Source organism: Temnothorax curvispinosus, unplaced genomic scaffold, assembly GCF_003070985.1.
Source record: "Temnothorax curvispinosus isolate PA1 unplaced genomic scaffold, ASM307098v1 QBEX01017793.1, whole genome shotgun sequence".
NCBI lineage: Eukaryota > Metazoa > Arthropoda > Insecta > Hymenoptera > Formicidae > Temnothorax > Temnothorax curvispinosus.
This window is the reverse complement of record NW_020227573.1, coordinates 13,721-27,359: the sequence shown is the minus strand read 5'-3', so window position 1 is coordinate 27,359 and position 13,639 is coordinate 13,721. Positions and strand designations below refer to the sequence as shown.

The following is a 13,639-nucleotide window of genomic DNA, read 5'->3' as shown; positions in this document are numbered from 1 at the left end:
CGCGCGCACACACATATATACACACACACACACACACAAACTATTTATTAATATACCATCATTTTAAAAATCAATATTTACTTATCAATGTTGTAGAAAATTACATATTATCGATGTTATAGGAATATTATCAAAAGTGCCAACGCGTTAGTACTTTTTCATATAAGAATATATTATGTATCATTAAAATATCTATTATCACACAAAATTAATGAAAAATTTTTGTCTCTTGTCTCTCGCTGCCTTCTCAATTTTACTTTGTCACGGTAATGCATCGTTATCGTGTAACGTGTAACAACATAGATCAAATATCTAATAATCTATATATATATATATATATATGTGTGTGTGTGTGTGTGTGTATTGCCTTATAAGCAAGATATGATTCTTGCCTATCAAAGTTTTGGATTTAAAAATGCGTCTAACTTTAAACGTTAAACATATTTTGGTTTTAAAATGTTGCAAAGTATAAAATTATTTATTACTTATGTATTAACTATGTTTTAATGAAATCATCTTTAACTTTTTGTTTCTTTATTACTATCTAAATTTGAAAAACTATGGAGAAATGTAAAAAATGCCGAATATACATATATATATATATATATATATATATATATATATATCTTAATACAATACGAGATGCACGATATGAAACATGAAATAGATTAATAGAAAAGTCAAAATTGATGAAAAAAAAATAATTGTACAGGCGATGAATCGTTTTCTTAGTTTTTTCCTCATTTTCATATAAATCTATCTTTCGAATTCTTTATTATTTATGAAATAGATGAAATACCTTTTTCTCTCATAAACAGCGTTGCATTTTGAAGGCAAAAGGCTCTTTTTGTATTTATATATTAAGTGTTACATTAAGTTTATATTTTATATTCTTTTTCTGTGAGTTTACTATTATGATAAATTGAAAATTTACAAATTTACATTACGGTAAGAAGCAATAATGTATCTTTTAAGATATTTTACCAAGATTTTAGGATTTTAAAACATAAAATATTTATGTAAAAATAAAAATAATTTGTGCACCTATTTGTAATAAATAGTTGGTATTTTATTCATAGGAAGTGCATTTATTGGAATCTCATATATACTCCGTCTAACGAGAGATTATTTTGGATCAGAACATCTATTTATGTATACGATACGCCATGCTCTGGGAACTTTACCTCCACTTTGCTCGCCTATGCGCAGAACCAACCATAATCTCTTGTTGGACGGAGTATACTTTTTTTCATTCCTGTTTAACAGTTACATGTTACATATTACATGCAAGTTTGTTAATTATTAGCAACTGCATAGGAGTGCGCCAGTGCACAACACACACACCCACACACATAATTCTTGTATAGATAACATGTATTGTAGTCACCATAAACTGTTTTATAAGTGAAGATTCTCTTCGCGTGATAATTTCTCACTTTTTTGATGCAATTATACCTTCCAATTGCGTCTGAAAATTATAATTGGTATATATAATTGGTTTATATGTATTTTTTACAATAATACATGAATAATAGTTTAGCTTAGTCAGTCGCATTTAATATGTCTATATAAAATATGCAAATAAAAAATACATGTTGCAAAATGTGTATATTACAATTATATTATTTTATCTTAAGCATTTAAAAACATTTGTATTTATGTAGCTCGATCTGAATATATATCTATATTTTATGCATTTTAAAATATCAGTGTTTATGCATGTATCTACAGACGCAAAATGTTGAATCATATTTAGTTTATTATCAGATTCTCTCTCTCTATATTCTCTCTTTTTTTGACGATTTTTGACGAAGGTAAACAAGTATGAAAGAATTTTTCATATTTTAATTCTCGTCTTATCTCTTATCTAATTGTGTGTTGCAAGTCTGACAATTAGTCGGCGCGCAGTTATTATGGTTGGAAAATATCTATTAAAATTAAAAATAATTTAACGCGATCATCTTGTTGCGGCTTTGTTTACTGCTTCAAAATGAAATAAATATTTTTACCTTTAATTGCAAGTTTGTCTTTTTAAGAAACTGCACTTCTTCCATGTGTTTTTTTCCCTCCGCTTCCCTTAATTCGGCCGATCTTTTCTCAGACTGATCATACTTGAGCCTTAATTCCGCAACCGTTTTCTCCAAATCAATTTTTTGTAATCTCAATTCCTCGGCTGTATTAATCAAATTTTCCTTACCTTGCTCGGCCTGTAAAAGTAAGGTCTTTTTTTATCAACCATCGTATGCTAAATTTTACAGACTGTAAACAAAAGCAAAATGTATTTCGACAAGCCTGATGACGAGCTTATATAAACTTGGAAAGATATGTACGATGTGATATTAGAAAGAGATAGGTACTTGCAGCGCTTTACGCATCCCGAAAGCGATGCTACTTTGATACAATGTCTGGTACGCGGCTAATGTCATTTTGATTTCATCCCTTACTCGCAATAAAAGTAATCCACGTTCGGCACAGTTTACAGTTACTTGCCGTATTAATTCATCTGAAACGTGTAATAATTATACGACAATATATATTTACTCAAATGTGTATTTTTATCTCAATTTTTACCCCATGTATTAGACATAAAGCTTATGAGTTATCTATATATACGAATGTGTTTATACCGAAACATTGGGCATAGAGCTGCCTACGAACGGGACAAATACCGGTTTCTCTGGCCTGTCTTTGTTGCAATCGCATATCAAGTTGCTCTTGCAAATTTATCACGTCTAATCGTGTTGCGGGAGTACTCGACACCTAAATAATATAGCCATTTGTGGACTATCGTACATACACAACAACGTTGCAAGATTGAAAAGATAGATTAGCTTTTTTAAAAATTTATCTAATTTTACACGTTGAGTCCATATCTGGCCATCCTCTTCCCATTCCTTCGGCGGTAAAATTCTATTTAAAATTTCAATAGTTTCCCGTCGTGTATCAGCTGAAGCTGAGGTTGTTTGAATTTTACAAGCAGCTATACCGACTTTTGCCAATGCTGAATCCTTACGTACCTGTTGTTTAATGAAAAAGATACATTAGCAGTTAGCAGATATACATTTTTTTTATTTATATATTTATTGTTCCGTATTCGTGCATCTTCTCAGAGAAATTTGAATTTGTGCACTAATAGAAAATGATGATAAAAATTCGTCGTACCTTCTCTGGATGAGTCGTAATCAAAACTGGATTATCATACTTGACCAGCGTGTCCATAGCGGGAATTGTGCGTTGATCTTTGATTGCTGTCGCCATTTATTTAAATAGATGATTTACGTAAAATGTAACTAAAACGCGATCGTATATTCGCGTTGAATATTGTTTATCGCGAGATTCGCGAGCAGCACAGAATATTAACGCGATAGCTTCCGTTCGTATGAATAAACTGATAGCTATTAGCTGGTAACTCAAGCTCATGCTATGATGGTACTTGGTAGTCTTGATACTTGATACTTTGGTTTGGTAGCTGAAAAAACGTCGCCATAGAAACGTTGTTGGTTGTTCAAGTCGTTGGCCTGCAGCGCAGCTTGATGCAGCTACTGCACCGCTCGAAAGGGTCGATTCGCTTTATTTTATGCCAAGAGCAAACTTTTAATGCGATTACAGGGTAAGGCGCAGCTCTTAATATTCAATTTCTAATTAAAATAATAGGTAAAGTGTATCTACATCTATTGTTATTCACTCACCGAAGTCGAATCAGAGATCAAGGGTACATACGTCGACTTTGCAACTCGCTGTTATAAAGTTTGATAGATGCCCCAGTTGCCCCACCCCTCGTTTGTATGTACACAATCGCGAAAAATGAAATAAATACAGAAACTTGAACGAAGGTTGTAAATAACAGTTTAATATAACAACTTATCATTTAAGTTGAGAGAAAAAAAAGTTTTATGAGAAAAGTGTAGTTTTACTTCGCACTTTTAAAAAGATTTGTACATGTATTTGCTCAGACACAAAGTCATCCGAAGTAAGATTCATCAGTGCTACAATGCGTGTGACATCATTCATCATTGTACAATAAATAGTATTGATAGCATTTTATATTAGAGATGATTATTATACACAATGATATATCCATAAATCATAAACCTCTTATACATTATTGATGTGTGTTGTGTTGTTGTATTACTATTATACATATTCGAAGATAAAAGATATTAATATGTAATTTTGTATGCATGCAATTAATTCATCATTACATAACTGCGTTCAATTGTAAAATAAAATGTTCTTTCAATTCATTTGTACTGAAATCATCCACGTCGTCATTACTTTCCTCAAAAATATCTTGAACCGTGCCTGTTACAGTTTCCGTATTGTCCATCACGATTTCTCCGCAAAGCGGTGTTGCGTTTTCCGCATGATGATACTGGGTATAAATTTCCACGTCGCTTTCCATAGGCTGAGTATCGCCTTCTTCGTTCGTATTTTGTTTTAAAGAGATCACTTGTCGAATTTTGTTATTAGTTTTACTGGAATCGGAGATCCTGTCACTCGGGAGAGCTTGCAAAACCGACAATGCTGGAAGTGGAAATCCGTAATTTAACAACTTGTTGTATCCATTTGTACCGCAGATTTCTTTAATTTCTATCGCCATTGTTAGAACTCTCTCGGAATAGTCTTCCTTCATATTATCTATCATAATTTCATGAAATCTACTCGTATTCCCGTCCAAGAGCTTCTTTCTTCTCATAAAAGTTTGCATATTTAACATCTTCCTCTTATATGTGTTGGTATTTTTCTCCGCTCGCTCAAGATATTTCGAAGCCTTCTCCAATTTCCAGTTGAGCTCTTTTATTCGTTTGTCTCTTTGTTTGATTTGGCTCTCCAGCTGCCTTTTTTGTTGACATTCTATAGTTATAGTTTTCATTAAATTTTTATTCGTCTCTTCAAGATTACTCATTCTGTTCGATAAATCGTAAATCAACCTTTGTCTCATGTCCGTTTGTTTGTTGCTCGTTGAAGATGGTGTGCCCGTCGTACTTTTGTTCACGTCATTCATCTTTCTTTCTACTTTCTTCGTCCTTGCTTTAAGCACCAAATTTTTATTCTGCAGTTTTTTCTCCAAGTCCTTAAGCAAAATGAGTTGATTAGATAATTGTCCGATAACAGTCTCTTGCAGTTTCACTTTTTCTTGTAATTTCTTGTCTTCACATTTATTAGTATATACATTGGTCGTCGCGTGTCCGATAACGCTGTCAATGGCATTATTTATGTCTAAACCCTTCTCTTCGTCCATATGCGGTGGCAGTAACCTTGTGGTCAGACATTCATCATTTTTTAAAGTTGACAAAACGAATGATACTTGATCATTGTCTCTTGGCGCAATACTTGGCGGAAAAATATCGTTGTTGCGTTTGTCCGTAGACGTTCTTTCTATCGGATAATCGTCTATTGTTATAATAGATGTAACAGGTGCATTATTTTTTTGCTGTAAATAAGTATTATCTTCTTGTTTATGTTCTTCAATGGTAAAATCTTTTGTATCTTGAAATAAATCTTGCATAATATCAAATACATCTTCGCGATCACCCGTCACCTTGACTGTGAATTTTGTCGTATCCGATATAATATCGTCTTCGTTGTATTGCGCAATTTCAGATACAACATTCAGTTCCTTTCTTACTTCATTTTCTACTTCCACGATGTCCGAAGTATCGCTGTTACTCATAGAATTTGTATCCGGGAAAGATGCATTTTGAACTGACCTTTTTATAGATTTCATAACTTCATCTCGTGTTCTCCGTTTACACTTTACAGCGGTCTTCAGGTTTGACGCAACATATACATTCTCTCTGCTGAAAGCTTCTTCCGTGTATCCACAAGTTTCATCGATCTCTTTGTTATCAACAATATACGCGCCATTGGTGGTACGTTGATCCAGCTTATCAACGTCATTAGTTCCACTGTTGTAAAATGTACACCTAGGGACACGTGCAACGTCTTCTCCGCTTTCACTACCAAAGATAATCTCGATATTATCTCTATTGTCCGTAAGCATCTCTCCACGTTCATTCCTCGACGAATATTTATAATTAATACTTTTGTGAAATGGCATTTGCATTACTGGTTTCTCTAAAGTTCCTTTCCGATTCCTAGAGATTGAATCTAGTTCCACCTCCATATTAGATATATTGTTCTCTTCGCGGTGACCGTCGCAAATTTGCTTCAATTTCTCTTCTATTTCGTCGTAAGTATCATCGAAGACCTGATCGATGTCTCGTTTTATTTCTGTTTTTACAGCGACCGTCTCATTCTGGTTACCAGTTGAGTTTATATTTGCTATAAAATCACCGACAGTTTTTTTATTCTCCGCGCTTGCTTTTCCAGCGTCGTTTTCCTTGGCATTACTCTCCATCTCCATATTATTATCATCTGAAATTATAATAATATTTTCTTGTTGAAGATCGTTCATAATATCTATATACTGACCGTAAAATGCTTGTTTATTTTCTATCTTTATTGGAGAATGATTTGCTTGTTGATATACGAACGACGGTATAGATGGTATAGGATTATCGACATCCTGCGAATCAGAATCCTTTTCTTCCAAGCGGCCAATCGACGAATGTTCAGTATCATTTTCCAAAGACTCTGTCATATAATCGTTTTCACATACGTTTTCATTCTTGGCCGTGGTTAACTTGAAACGCTTTTTGGCAGATTTTCTAGTTGACGTTACAGTGAAGATAGATGGGATGGCATTCTTCTTTAGTCTGATTCTACCATTTTCGGTTACAGACCATTCCTTAGGTTCAAAATGCACGTGACACAGAAAGGAATTGTTAGATGGTTCCCAATCGGCTCTTGCGACGCGATCCTGCCAGATCTTTCTCAATTTTGGATCGCGAGGGAAACATTTCATGATGTATCCTTTTTCACTGCGATTGTTGCAACCAACAGCCGCACAACCTGGCATTTTTATGGTCAGTCAAATGAAGAATAACCTGCAAAGTTGGAATAATGTCACAAATCATAGTGTAGCAGCACAAAAAACCAGATAGCAACCAGATACGGCATTTTATAAAAAGGACATTATTTCACAAATTAAAGAGTACATCTATCCGTCTATAAATAAATAAATAAATATATATATATATGTATACATATATATATCTTTCCTCTCATCTCTCTACAAAGAAGTGTGACAATAGATCTATTTCGTTTTAAATGCAGAGGAAATGCACGTGAAATGGCTTCTACTTGCATACTTTTGACGTGTTTTTAAAAACAACACGTTGCGCCGTCCGACGATATATTATAAAAAATTTACAATTCTGCTTACCCTTTTTTTTACATTAGCTTCATTCCCATTCCGAGGGATGTAGTTAATACAACATATAACGCCCCTCAAAAGATGACAATACCGCTCATAAACATTCGCATTATTAAATTCGCAAGGGTTAAGAAACTCTTCAACTTAGCGCGCAAATAAATATATTGTCAAGCTTTCTTATATCACGAAGTATGTGTGTTGGTAGGATTCTACCGATCTGCAACGACTGCAACGCAACGATCTACGTGTCGCGTGTGTCGCGTACGCCGTAACATGGCCGCAACTCTCAACTCCGTAATTATCTTGCAGCCAATAAGAGAGAGATTTCGGGTGCGGTGCGGTTCATTTGATGCTGTCAAATAAATACATGCATATAAACCGGCCGATTTCCTTCTCTCTCTGCTATAAGCATTCCTTAATCCTTTCGCAGACAGGTAAGACAGGTTAAATCATTGAATGGGTTCAAGACAGAGGATACCGACGTCGACGTTAAGACCTAAATCTAAATAGATCTCTCTCCAAATTAGGTTAAGTTATTTACACATTACACACGATTAGACATACGTAAGGACATAAGTGTGTCTCTGATCGGACGACGGTGGTGTGGACCGTGGACGACTGAGGAAGGTGAATGTAAAACTTTGCAGCTGAAAGATAACGCGATGAATAAAAATAAAAATACTCGTGAAACAACACCAGGTGATGGTTTACGATCATTACGGAGCACTACGTTATTCCGCGCCGTTAATTTCGAGTTGTATACCAAGCCGGTAAGATTATAAAACTTTGACAATCGGTACAACTTCTCGAACGTGAGTCGTAGCCGATATTGTTAAATTATTAAATTGTTAATATTGTCATTAATAAAATGATGTTGATTGCAGAACAAAACCATTATGATTCTCGGTGTTATGGCAATGTTGGGTTGTTCAGGATACATATTTTATATGAATTTTAATCAAAAGAGGAACGATTATCGTACTTTAGTTAAATCAGACGACACTGTGGTATTAGTGAAAAAAGCATCCAAGTGGACGGAGTAAGAAAATCCTTAACGAACACACGGGGCATTGCTTGTAGTTGAATGACTTGATCAAGTCTTGACAATATATGTTTACATAAATCCACGTAAAGACGTCAGAACACGTGCCGAAGAACGAGGCGAGCCTCTATTTATATTCTAATAAAGAAAGACTCGTACGTCGTAGTTAATTTTTACAAAATTTGTTACCCAGTTTGCTTTAAAATTTTTAAATGATAGCGAGATGATCAATGTTATCACCTTTGATATTTTAAATGTAACATTATACAGCATTAGTATGTATAATATATGTATATATATATATACATATATTTATATTATTAGACTATATTCGATAAATATCTATATATATTATTAGATAAAAACATTAAATTATATTTAGGAACGAAAGAGAAAACACGTTTTATTTTCAGATTTAAGAAAATGTGCTTGTTATCTATAAATACGTTATGTATATATACACAACTTTTCTAAACCATGTCTGTATACATTATATTAATCTATAATGTCCTTTTCCACTGTTGACTATACCATGTGTCTATTTTCCATGACTATCGGTTGGTATTGATTTCGGAACAGAATAATTATCACAAAAATATATTCACATTGTAAACTATTTTACCATACATATGTCTGATATGTGATATTTTTCATGTGTATTAGTTGCGCTTACTGTTCAATTAATGTTTATCAATATATTTGTTTTCATAAAAGTTTAATTAGATACATATAATTCTAATTCATATATGCACATGTACACACTCTTTTATAAGGAAGCCCACTGTATGTTGGAGAATCACTAGATATCGCTAAATGTTATTTATTGTTATTTTCCTATGTTCTATAGTAGCGACAACGTGCGATATCAATAAACTACATTCTCTTTTCGTGCTCTTATTTTTTGTATAGTGCTATTAGATAAATTTACATCGATATTACTGTTATGAAGAAAAAATATCCAAGTTTAATATAAATCAATTCTTTTATCACACATGGCATAATTATTAAAATAGATCCAAACTATTATCACTTTAATATAAAGATATTTTTCTTATATATAATTTTTTTTTTTTATAATAGAGATCTTTTTCTACACAAGCTATGTATATATCTTTTATTCTATAGTTTAAAATCATGAAATTATATAGATTATAAAATCTGCAAAAATTTCTAACAACAAACAAGTTATATTTACTTTTCCAGTTATTAATTTAGAACACTTGATAATTTTCACAGCATAACAATTTTCCTAAGCTACTAGACAACTTTTACTTTTAACAACATGAACTACATATCTAACAAAATTTTTCATGTAACAATACGCATGATATATAATTTATACACATAGAAAATTTGGCATCATTGTAATACTTTGCAATGTTTTGTACTTTTATCTTGTAAAAGTTTGTAGTAAAGAAAAGTTAAAAAAAAAAAGGACACGTTACCACAGGAAAGATAACTGTATATAATTCGATGTCAAAGCCAGATAAGGACAAAATGCATGACTTTATATAACCAATATTAGTAAAAAATAATTTTTATTATTATAATTATATATATTCAAAATTCAATTTCTAGTTAATAATAATAAAAATTATTTTTTACTAATATTGGGTACATATATACACGAGGGCTGTTTAAAAAGTTCCCGAACTTGGTCTTAATAATTTTTGGGGTTCAGAAGGAGAGAAAGTGCTGACTAAGTTGCAAGTAAATCCCAAGATAAAGTTCAAACTTTTTGAACAGCTTTGGTGTATAAAATATATAAATATTGCCATATTTTTATTATGCTTGATTATTACTTATTACGTTGTACTTTTAATATTCTATCTTAACACGTACAGTCGTTCTGTGCTTCTGGAAACAGCTTTATCGTTTCATTAATTGCGTTTGCCACATAATCCAAATTATTTTCATTGAGTCCGCACATATTGATACGCCCACTGCGTAACATATAAATGTGATAATGATCTCTTAGATGCTGCACTTGTTTCTCTAAAAGAAAATTGGAGAAAAACGTGTTTTGGTAACTTTTTTATAACATGGCATAGTTTTATCAAATCACGTGATTGTAAAACAAAAAATATAATTTTTACAACTAACCATTGAGTCCTGTATATGAAAACATTCCAATTTGCTGAATAATATGATCCCAAATACCTGGGGTACCTACGTTGAGCAGTCTATGATGCAAGCCTACTCTCATTTGTTTAATTCTACTAGACATTGTTCTAATATGATCTTTCCTAAAACATCAAATCGCATTATTATAGTAATTAGAATACACGTGTTTTTCGGTGTTTTATATTTTATAGATTTGACAAATCAATACCATTCCTCAAAGAGCTCTGGATTCCTCAGTACAGTCGCAACAATTCGAGCACCGTGATTAGGAGGATTGCTATACATTCCTCGGATAATTAACGTTAATTGTGATTTAATTTGAACTATCTCCTTCGTATCGGCCAACACAAACACGATGTTACCAACTCTTTCGTTGTATAATCCAAAATTTTTTGCAAAACTTTGCGTACAGATGAATTCGATTCCCCGTTCGGCAAACATTCGTACAGCATATGCATCTTTGTCTAAATCTCCACTTGCAAAACCCTATTAAGAATCAATGTTCAGATTTACTAAAGCGTGTTATAAAAATATGTATCATAATTAAGCTTGCTTAGATATTGACCTGATATGCACTGTCGAATAGTGGAAAAAGTTGTTTTTCCTGTATGACATCAGCTATTTTAGTCCATTGCTCCGGAGTTGGATCGCATCCAGTGGGATTATGTGCACATGAATGTAGAATAATTACAGCATTTTTTGGAGCATCTCGTAAATCACGGAGCATTCCTTCTAAATCGATGTTATGAGTCTTTTCATCCCAATATGTATATTCGCGAGCATTTTTAAATCCTCCATTAGTAAATACCAGTCTGTGATTTTCTGCCAGCACATAATCTTACGATACATGGAAATTTTCACTAGTAGGTGGAATAAGAAGAACGTATTATTCTCCGAAATTTACTTACCCCAGGAAGGTTTACTATAATAAAAGGTATCGTAATGTAGAATACGACTGAAAAATTCAGCAGCAACACGCAGTGCTCCAGTACCGGAAAGCGACTGAATACCAAAGGCACGCCCTTGGGCAATAACAGGAGACGTTGTACCTAATAACATACTCGTAGCAGCTTCGCTAAACGCTTCTAAGCCAAGAACTGGCAAATATTCATGATTTTGTAAATCATCGGCTGCAAGTGACTTTTCTACCTTTCTTACAACTGGTAGAACCCATGGTTTACCTTCGTTAGTACGATAAGCTGAAAACGGAAAAGACGTTCTATATTTTTTTAACGATTCATAGGTAGATGTTACAACATAAAATTAATTAAGCGTGTATAAATTACAAAGAGAAATACGACGTAGGCTTTAAAAAGTATGCAAACGTTATGTTTCGAGAAATGTTCTTACGCAAATTGAGAAACACGTTTGTTATGTAATACTGTCAATATTAATTAATACCTATATTCACAGATATATAAAAAAATTAATTTGTTAGATTTAAGATAATGCATTTGATAAAACTTGATAATAACTGATTCTTATTTGCTTTTATATATTATTTTTTTACAATTGAGCAAGAAAACGTGCGTGTATGTGTGCGTGGGTATCTGTGTGTGAGTGACATGGAACATATTATGTAATCACTTTAAAAGTAACCCAAGGATTCAAAGTATAGAGATAAAAAAAAGTGTTGTCTTACACACAACTCATATAGTTTTTAGTTATGTTTATTAAAATGTAAATAATGTTAATTTAATAATAAGTCCTAACTTTTTGAAAAACTCGCTAAAGGCAAGCATCACTGTAAATCTGTATATGAATAAAATCGATCTTGTCTTTCTTGAGTAAAAATCGGATAAGAAACTTGATGTTAGTCTCGAACATTAAACTTGATAGAAATAAAATCGTTACATACCTCCGATAGTAAGATTAACTTTATTCTCGTAAGTATCGTCGACGAATGCTTTTTGCAACGCAAAAACTTCGATAGGAGGTCCTAATTCTATTCCGGTGAATCTGGTATTCATGTTGTCAACAATGTCAACACAAGACAGCAGTAAGTAGATAACAACAGTGGCGATGTAATGATATTAAATTTTAAGAACTCGTCAGAGAGAGAGAGTTCACAGTTGCAGCTTGCAGCGTGAATATGCCAAGTGTGGCCAAGTGCTGGATCTGGACATGTAAAAAGCGGTGTTAAAGTAGAGCCGCGCGAAGACTGGCCAAGTGACGAGTGATTTTTAATCTGACTGTGTGTGCGCGGGCGCGCGGGTGTATGCATGTATGTACCTCGCGATTTTTTACGCCATTTACACCGTTTGACGTAAGGGGGGACGTAAGTAGCTAATTGATAAAGGTCATGGTCATATATCTCACTTTCGTATCATGTGATATGCAATGGCTCTCAATGTATCTAGCTATTAAATAAATAAATGTATAATGTATGTATGTATGTATGTAATGTATGCGTTCCAAAATTCACTCTAGCTAAAATGCTATAGTGTACATACATACGTGACGTAAATAAACTATAGATTTTAGTTAACTCGGAGTGAATTTTGGAACGCAGCCAAAACTGAAACGTATGCGCAAACTCTGTGCTCTAACAGAAAGGCTGCAACGTGATTGGCTATCGCACAGTTTTGAGCCAATAAGCTTGCAGCTTTTCAAAAGCTGATCACAAAAAAGCGATCGACGACCTGAAAGAGTCATACATACATACGAGCTCGTATGACTCTTTTAGCTCGTTGATCTGTTTTTATTTAATTTCTGCTGGCCGCGTTCAAGCAGACCCTTGCCGCTGAGTAGCAGTCGAACGTGCGTGACTCTTACTTTTAGAACCAACCACGCAACGCAGAGTGTTGATGACCAACTCAACAGTTGTGTCTGCTGAACGCGGCCAATGAGAGCTCACTCAACGGTTGTCTCCTAAAACAAGGGGGGCCTATTATGCTGGGTCTACACTGGTCTACACGGCGAGTCGCAAAGTCGTGAGTCGCAAGAATTGACTAATCAGGCCCGGTCTACAATGGATGTCGGAAGTCGGAGTCGTAAGAAATTGACCAATCACAATCTATTATGCCCGGTCTACAATGGATGTCGGAAGTCGGAGTCGTAAGAAATTGACCAATCACAGTTCATTATTCTTCGACCGCAAGGAGAATAATAGATTGTGATTGGTCAATTTCTTACGACTCCGACTTACGACATCCATTGTAGACCGGGCCTTATTCTTCTTGCGGTCGAAGAAT

At 33.7% G+C, this 13,639-nt stretch overlaps 3 protein-coding genes across 5 annotated transcripts; 1 reads left to right on the top strand and 2 right to left on the bottom strand.

Moving 5' to 3' along the window:
* Positions 1 to 72: 72 nt before the first annotated feature.
* LOC112467745 (axonemal dynein light intermediate polypeptide 1) lies at positions 73 to 3,805 on the bottom strand. The gene is made up of 6 exons (XM_025036517.1): positions 3,163 to 3,805; positions 2,859 to 3,017; positions 2,628 to 2,760; positions 2,358 to 2,503; positions 2,010 to 2,207; positions 73 to 1,468 (listed from the first exon to the last, which is right to left on the bottom strand). The coding sequence occupies exons 1-6, from the start codon at positions 3,256 to 3,258 to the stop codon at positions 1,433 to 1,435; spliced, it is 768 nt and encodes a 255-aa protein (XP_024892285.1). The 5' UTR covers positions 3,259 to 3,805; the 3' UTR covers positions 73 to 1,432.
* A 98-nt stretch (positions 3,806 to 3,903) lies between these two features.
* Positions 3,904 to 12,841, bottom strand: LOC112467737. Of its 3 annotated transcripts, XM_025036500.1 has the most exons (7): positions 12,304 to 12,841; positions 11,354 to 11,644; positions 11,011 to 11,267; positions 10,654 to 10,931; positions 10,425 to 10,567; positions 10,164 to 10,316; positions 3,904 to 6,285 (listed from the first exon to the last, which is right to left on the bottom strand). In XM_025036500.1, the coding sequence occupies exons 1-7, from the start codon at positions 12,413 to 12,415 to the stop codon at positions 4,199 to 4,201; spliced, it is 3,321 nt and encodes a 1,106-aa protein (XP_024892268.1). In that variant the 5' UTR covers positions 12,416 to 12,841; the 3' UTR covers positions 3,904 to 4,198. The 3 variants fall into 3 exon arrangements, with proteins under 3 accessions (XP_024892268.1, XP_024892267.1, XP_024892266.1); XM_025036499.1 differs by lacking the exons at positions 10,164 to 10,316; positions 10,425 to 10,567; positions 10,654 to 10,931; ... (1 more) ...; positions 11,354 to 11,644; positions 12,304 to 12,841 and adding exons at positions 6,436 to 6,950; positions 7,289 to 7,503 and having other exon boundaries at positions 3,904 to 6,378; XM_025036498.1 differs by lacking the exons at positions 10,164 to 10,316; positions 10,425 to 10,567; positions 10,654 to 10,931; ... (1 more) ...; positions 11,354 to 11,644; positions 12,304 to 12,841 and adding an exon at positions 7,289 to 7,503 and having other exon boundaries at positions 3,904 to 6,950.
* LOC112467748 (small integral membrane protein 8) lies at positions 7,574 to 8,381 on the top strand. Its single transcript, XM_025036527.1, has 3 exons — positions 7,574 to 7,713; positions 7,807 to 8,049; positions 8,164 to 8,381. Exons 2-3 carry the CDS (start codon positions 7,942 to 7,944, stop codon positions 8,320 to 8,322), a joined length of 267 nt encoding a protein of 88 aa, XP_024892295.1. The 5' UTR covers positions 7,574 to 7,713; positions 7,807 to 7,941; the 3' UTR covers positions 8,323 to 8,381.
* Positions 12,842 to 13,639: the final 798 nt, after the last annotated feature.